We start from the raw sequence: 7,178 nt of genomic DNA, 5'->3' as shown, positions 1-7,178 counted from the left end.
GATATTTACCTCAGTTTTGGGCTCAATAGAAGGTGAAATAGTTTCTTCGACAGTCGGCAGGCTGTTTGGCGGGTTTTGAACTGCTGGCTGAATGAAGGTGAAATTATGAGCGTTTGTGCCAGGATCGAAGGGATCAAAATCAGTCAAATTTTGTTTGGTTGGTAAACTGGTCGTTTGTATAATTCTCGCAAGCATTGCAAGGCATGAATGCCTCTCGATGATACGTGGGTCGATGGCAGGGTTAAACGATGGGTATCGATGGCGGCACTTTAACGACGTGTCCAATCTCCAAATGCACTATTCGAAAAAATTATTAAGTCTAAAAACATGAAAGGAAACTATTTACAATAAGTTTACAGATACGAATTGTATTGCGTGCTATGGATGCTGCTGCTGAACAACCGACAGCGGAACCTAACGAAGGTCTAGTTGATTCAGTACACAGTTCCCTAACTGAAGAAGCTGGTGTCTCGTCGTCATCGCAAGGTAAGTTATGTTATCGGTTTCCGAAATTAGTCAAGAAGAAAATGACCTAGCAATCCGAGAAGAAAGTAGTCGACTTGAAAATCAAGTAATACAAGAGGCTGAAGGGAGGGTTTTGCTCCATGAAAATCTAGTAATTGAATGGGATATGTCATCTCCCTCATCAAATCCCCAAAGCGGCCAACTCAGCCGAGAAGATATTGCTAAGGTATGAAACGCCGTATTTATACCTATAGTTATGCCAATACCTATGAGCTATACCGATAGTTATGAATTTTTTCATGTAACAGTTCTGTTTCCATTATTCAGAGTATATTTTATCTTTCGGATAGCGAAAGTTTCCTTTTCCTCTTCAGTGAAGAGGAAAAGGAAACGGAAAAAGTTCAATCGTTGATCGAACCAGAACAAGCCCATCCTGGAGTTGAAGTCTATCAAGTGCCTGAAAAGGAATACGAACAAGAAAATTTACCAATGCCGAGAAGGTACATGAGAGAAATCTGGCTTCTTAAAAGGGCTTCTCAACCCCCGATGCGAACCGGGAATAAGGCTACGTTATTTAGTAGTGACTTATTCTTTGATTTGTTTGTCCGGTCGTCCTTTTGCCCCTGATTTTCGTCAAAAACTCAACGCACGGTTTCCGCAATGGAGGCCCGATCATTCGGTTTGATTCCCAATCAATTTTTTGTTTATTATTATTATTATTATGACACAATTTTAATCGAGTTCATATTTAAGTTATTGCAGGGAATTGAAACCGAGGAACCAAGACGCGAACTAAATCATTTTTTTTATAAATTATCGAAATTTGTGGAGCTTAAAATTGTTATTGAAACGCTTTTTGACCAGAAGTTAATTTAAAGTACTTTGCTTACGTACTTTAAAAAGTACTCTAAAAATTTAACACCAGTTTGTTTACTGTTAGGTCATTATCCAAATATTCAAATTGTTTATTATCTTGTCTATTTCTCGTCTTGTTTCTTGTATTATTATTTGATTGTTTCCTATTTCCCACGGAAACCTCGTAATCCAAGGGGATTATAAATTCAAATATATCGTTTTTACCTATAACAGATTGAAGAAGTCAACGTTGACAAGAAAAGAAATTTCTTTTTTAAGATTTGTTTAAAACGAAACTAACAAATCATCTCAAGTGAGCAAAGTATCATGCAAAAATTGAGAATTAGTTGCAAACAATCCATGGGGGCGTACAAGAAGTATCAATTGCTTATGATGGCAAACCATTCCAATATAATGAAGTTATTGACAAGAATGATTGTATTCTCGGGCTCTCGGAGAGCCTTATTATATAACTTTGCTGAATTTTCTCGTTATATCTTACATACGAGAAAAGGAGGAGCGAGGGCAAAGGGGAGAACGAATAGGAATCGTTTTGGATATTTTCTCGGTTAATATTAAACGTGGAAGAAAAAGGGAAAAAGAAGGTTATGTTGATTACCCTCCTTGACTCATCAATAGCAGAAAACTTCGCCGTAGCCCTGACGCTTAAGGACAGAGCACACGAACAATTCTAATGGGCGAGATGAAAGCTGCGAGCGTGGAGTTTTGCCCTAAAACAACAATTGCGAGATAATAATTAAACTTGCGGTTAAAGTCAGGTTAAAAATATTTCGTACTTTTCCGGTAGTATTGTGTAACTCGAAATAAACTCGCAACTTGTCCTCAGAGGCTGCACCAGGACGATCGATTTTATTACCGAGAACAAAAATAGGGCAATGCCCTAGCTGTTCATCAGCCAAGAGTGAGAATAGCTCGTTTTTACTTTCTGCAAAGCATTGAGCGTCAAAGGCATCGAGAAGATTTATTCTATATTGATTTAATTCTATAATCCTTGAGCATGTGCAAAAGAGTGGTTTTCCCGCATTATCTAGTCCAAAGAAAAGCAATTTTCCAGACTTCTCCCAAAGGCCAGTAAAAGAAATAAGAAACTGCATTTCTATTTTTACGAATAAATCGAGCTAAAACTGATCATACCTAACATCCCAAGGACTCCAGCAAACCAATCCCAAACAAACATTGTGGATATGGAAACAGACTGTGAAAAAATCAATTCAACGGCACCTGTTAACTTGGATTCAACTCAATATAGAGAAGTAACCTTATTTCACGCGTAAGTGAATCAACCCCCGGCTACTTTTTTTACGATTTTTCATAGCCAGGATGCTTTGCTCTGGCAGATGAAATAAAAGGAGAGAACAAGTAAAGGCTGATGGAATGTTACAGTGTAATACCCTCACTTTAAAACACAAATCGTTTCATTTACTTATTCTAACTATAAATAATAAAAGAAATACAAATTTAATTGTTTAGAGTTTTAATTAGTTAAAATGGATAAATTTGAAAGTAAAAAGTTCTGAAAAAAAGGAAAAATAACTTTGTGTCAATCAATTCGGGGAAGGATCTTTCGGAGGAGTTGAGCACAACCGCAAAAACAATTCAACGAAACCAAAGCTAATGACACTGTCTTTCCTGGCGTCTTATGAAAACCCATTTTCTAAGGTAAACTACTTTTACTCATTCTCTTATATTGATTAAACATCGCTTGACATTCATCGTTTGTTGGAAATCTGGTAAAAGTGTTTCGTGTGTGTTACGAAACGAATGAATTGACCCCCAAAAAACTAACGACTATTCTTGAGGAGTTTGGACTAATTGAAAGCATCTAAATGAGAAGGCGTTATGCTTTTATCACTTTCAAAGAAAGAGAAGACGCAGTGAAGGCTATGTGGATCATGGATGGTTAAATTTATCATGGCGTTAAGTTAAGTTAGTAATAGCACGGAGGATGAGGAGAAAGAGATATAACGCTCCATAAGCCCGTTCAGAATGAATTGAACACTCTTGTGAAGATCCTACTGAAAGATGCCAGATTGAGGGAATTGTACTCGATGGCCAGGGGTGCCAGTTAAAAAAACTGCCTTGCGAAGTGAAGGAAAATTCTGCTTCCATGACTACATACAGTCGTGTCGTCTGCCCAACGTGACTCGTTTTGTTGTGATACATTCTGACTGACACGCTCTATTTGAATAATGAAACAAACAGAAGACAATTTTCAAAACAAAATGTCATGACAATCGACTTCAAAACAGAAGTCCAATGACTTTTTATTTCTTCCAACTGGCTTCCCTGGTCATCGAGTACAATTCTTTTTTCAACTTCTCTATAGTGAGACCTCATCTTCCCTTAACAACTGCCTTGACGGCTTTGCAGGAACTGGCCAAAGAAATTCAAAGACAAGATCTCTCCCAAAAGATGCCGTTCAAAAACAAGTGAAACACAATGTAAGGATGCAGGTAGACTCAGATAGCATTTGAAAAGGGAAAATTGAATTTCTAAATTTTCTCTTGCTTTTTTTAAGAGTCAAGGCCAAGAATAGCCGACACAAACTGGACACATAACTTCCAGAACAATTTAAACTTATTCCTTTCTGAAATTTTTTCTTGTTTACGACCAAGCTAAGGCCTGACGCTACCAAATGTAAGCTATTCCTCAAAATTATTAGCAGAGTGCGAAAGACGCAAAAATAACGTTGCAAAATAGTTTCTCAGCACAAAAAATTACTAGCCCATCCACCCGCCGTCTTCCATAGCACCATATGTATACCAGTGAACATCACGTTCATAACTGACACCCACTACGTTAGGTACACCCAAGACTTCCGTGGTAAACCACTCGCACAATCACACACGGAGAAAAAAAAAGAAACTCACCAAATCTTGGTGACCGATGCAGAAGCTACTTGGCTGGTTCATTCAAACTTGAACGGTGTCTCCCGGCCGGTAAGCGTTAACAATAAAGTCCTGCAGCATGAGAAATTACTTATGCACACACAAAAACAGATAACAACCAAAATTATAGGGAAAAAATATTACGTCTCACTCTACATCACGGACTCTAGTAAATTATTGAAGTAAACTTCGTCCAATTTACCGACCAATCTCGACTTTCGGCCACACAAGAACAGCAGAGTCCTTTCTCCCCTCTCGGGTCCCTCCAGTGGAAGGGGGTAGTCGACGACGTTGGCAGCAGTGATGTCGTGGTAGACTGTACACTGTAGTGATGTTTAGTACGACTCTCCCTTATCAGTCCAGTTTATGCATCAGTTTCTGCATTGAGAGCTTCTTCCTCTCTAGATGAAAGGAATGATTGGTTGAAGCACTCCTCAGCTGTTTCCAATATTTGACGCTGAGGGGACAGCTCAAGCCTTATGGTATCGTATATTGCACTTGAACGCATAGTTTCCATCGCACTTAACCACACCCTCCGGAATACTAGGTGTGTTATTTTCGATGTGGTGAATCTTAAACTCTTCCAGCTGAGCCTTCAATTCTAATTCCCAGGCTGAAAAAAAATATGTGACAATGTTACTTAATACTCGTAACCGAGGGGTTCACCGTTAAAAAATTTATTATCAGTGTCGACAACTTACTTATCAGAAATTGTGACGACGATTCTTGCGAGTTTAACCAATTCTCGAACTCAATTTTGTTTTGTGGCAATTGTTGCCATAGTACAAGATGGAGCTGTCCTGCTCTCCTATTACAAATAAAGAGCAATGAGATCAAACAAAGTTAATGTGTTCCAACGTCCAATTAGTAATTACCACCACTGTTGCTTCATCAAATGAGTTCTCCACATCTCGAGAAACAACCAAGTTGAGATAACGATTTGTTGAGCGGCTGTTATATTTTTTTACTATACACCCCCAACCACATCCGTCTGTCTGTGGAGAATACGGATCCAGCGTAGGAGACGGCAAGTGCTCCTCGATGTAGGTGGCTTCTGCCTCATGTGAGGTAGCCAAATTACTAGCAGCAGCCGCAGCAGCCGCCAGCTCTGCCGTCACACGTCTATAGCCTTTAAAATCGTTTAATTTCTAAAAATTATTCTTTCTTCAGGATACATCTCCGTGTACATCTTAACTTGTTTCTTGTCGCACAAAATTTTTAATGCGCCATATCTCCTGAAATTAGAAATTTATTAGCTAAATTAACGATATTATCCGTCAAAGATACACGAATTGCGGCGGTTGCAACGGCGTCAAAAGGTGCGGATATCATCAAAATAATCCGCCAACGAAAATGAAGGCAGCATTTTGTGTCAAATTCCGTCGACCCTGGTCGACATCGAACGCCACACATTGGCTAATAAATGCGAAACAAAATTTGTTCTGTTCTAGCTGATTTAGAATGCATGCATGAAAGGCTTGGATATATCATTCTTCCATCCAATTCGTCATGTTTTTGTTGAATAATCAGCCGGAAGGAGAACAACAAAGAAAGGAGTGGTTGACAAAGGATTTCTTGAAATAAGGGAAAGGTAATTGACTCATCACAACAAGCAAGATGGCGACCACATCGTCGAAAGATGTTGTGGCAGTCACAAGTGACAATTTTTAATGGTATTTGGATTTTGGAAAGATTGAAGTGGTTTTTGTTTCTAAAGTTCCGCAATCGGAAAATGATTTGTTCGATGTATGGAACAATTTTAAACAGTGGTTCAAGCTTTTGCTTCGAGTTCTCTATAATGGAATATAGTCTTGATTTAGTAAACCTCGTGTTATTAGGTTTTCATCCTTGGGTTGGGTAAAGGTAAAAAAGCATTTCGTAGACTTCCCGTCCTATTCTTGTTGATTTCCACGAATAGTTTTTATCTGGTTTGGGTATTATTCGTCAGAGAAATATTTAACAAGGTCAAATAAGAAACTTACTTCGATCAGATTTCCATTTTATTTATGTACCATATCTAAGTAAAATTTGAGTGCTCGTGTGCAGTTTATGTTTGAATTGATTATCAATGTAACTTTTGACACTTCCAATATTGATTATGATTGTAATCTTTTATCGATAAGCAATGTTTGGTACTAATCTCTCAAACTGTCTTCGGCTGATTGGTCAGCTTATTTTTCTTAATATCCCAAAATCAAGTGTGTGCTTTCTTTTTCAGTCAAAAACACTATTAGCTTCTGAAAAAGAAAAACGAAACTAAATTTAATGTGATTTGCTTTTGAAATAATTAAAATTATAATATTTACAATAGTAAATTAGTAATTGCCATTTTATGTCATTCTTTGTATTGCAGTAAATTAATTGCTCTAAATCATGTTTTTTTTACAAATTTCATTGATTTCATCAGATTTAAACCAAGAGTGAAATCATCATGGGGACTTTGCCAACGCCAAGTATAGCCTACCATTTCTTATGAATTACGGTAATACATTTCAAACAAAGGAATGCGTTATTTATTGCGGCTGATCAAATAATCATTCATGCTCTACGGTTCAGGTATGTTTAAAAATTCTAATCCTCGTACTACATAATTATGATTTCTTAATGTGATTGGGAATATATCGTAAGCGCCACGGTGGTTATGTGAGAGGAAGATGCGGTAGCCATACTGAATAACGAAATCATCTTGATTTTGAAAGAGAAAGTGCTGATGCTTTTATTCTTCTCTTTCCATCTGTTTAGATTTCATTCAGTGACAGACAGTCGTCCGTCAGGTACGGTATAGTCTGTAAATTGATTTCCAGTTTCTTTCAGTCTTTTATAACAAGTGAAACGGCAGTCATCTTGGTAAGCCAACAAATTACAGAATTTATTTTCAATCATGCAATTGTAACACCCTTATTAAATTTTGATATAGGTAATTATGTTTGCGTGTCTTGTTCATTGGAG

At 37.6% G+C, this 7,178-nt stretch overlaps 1 protein-coding gene across 1 annotated transcript; it reads right to left on the bottom strand.

Moving 5' to 3' along the window:
• Nucleotides 1–1,952: 1,952 nt before the first annotated feature.
• On the bottom strand, nucleotides 1,953–5,418 carry LOC124348555. Its single transcript, XM_046798783.1, has 6 exons — nucleotides 5,405–5,418; nucleotides 5,238–5,351; nucleotides 4,931–5,037; nucleotides 4,762–4,842; nucleotides 2,118–2,266; nucleotides 1,953–2,051 (listed from the first exon to the last, which is right to left on the bottom strand). The coding sequence occupies exons 1-6, from the start codon at nucleotides 5,416–5,418 to the stop codon at nucleotides 1,953–1,955; spliced, it is 564 nt and encodes a 187-aa protein (XP_046654739.1).
• Nucleotides 5,419–7,178: the final 1,760 nt, after the last annotated feature.

The sequence above is a fragment of the Daphnia pulicaria genome, chromosome 7 (assembly GCF_021234035.1).
Source record: "Daphnia pulicaria isolate SC F1-1A chromosome 7, SC_F0-13Bv2, whole genome shotgun sequence".
NCBI lineage: Eukaryota > Metazoa > Arthropoda > Branchiopoda > Diplostraca > Daphniidae > Daphnia > Daphnia pulicaria.
Note: the sequence above shows the minus strand (reverse complement) of the source record. Positions and strands in the feature narration are given on the sequence as shown.

Bases quoted from the DNA above. Each gene is read 5' to 3' on its own strand.
- LOC124348555 (XM_046798783.1), bottom strand. The intron at 2,267-4,761 runs GTGTGGTTAAGT...AATGCTTTGCAG, and splicing joins CACACCTAGTATTCCGGAGG to AAAGTAAAAACGAGCTATTC. The intron at 2,052-2,117 runs GTACGAAATATT...TTGTTGTTTTAG, and splicing joins TACACAATACTACCGGAAAA to GGCAAAACTCCACGCTCGCA.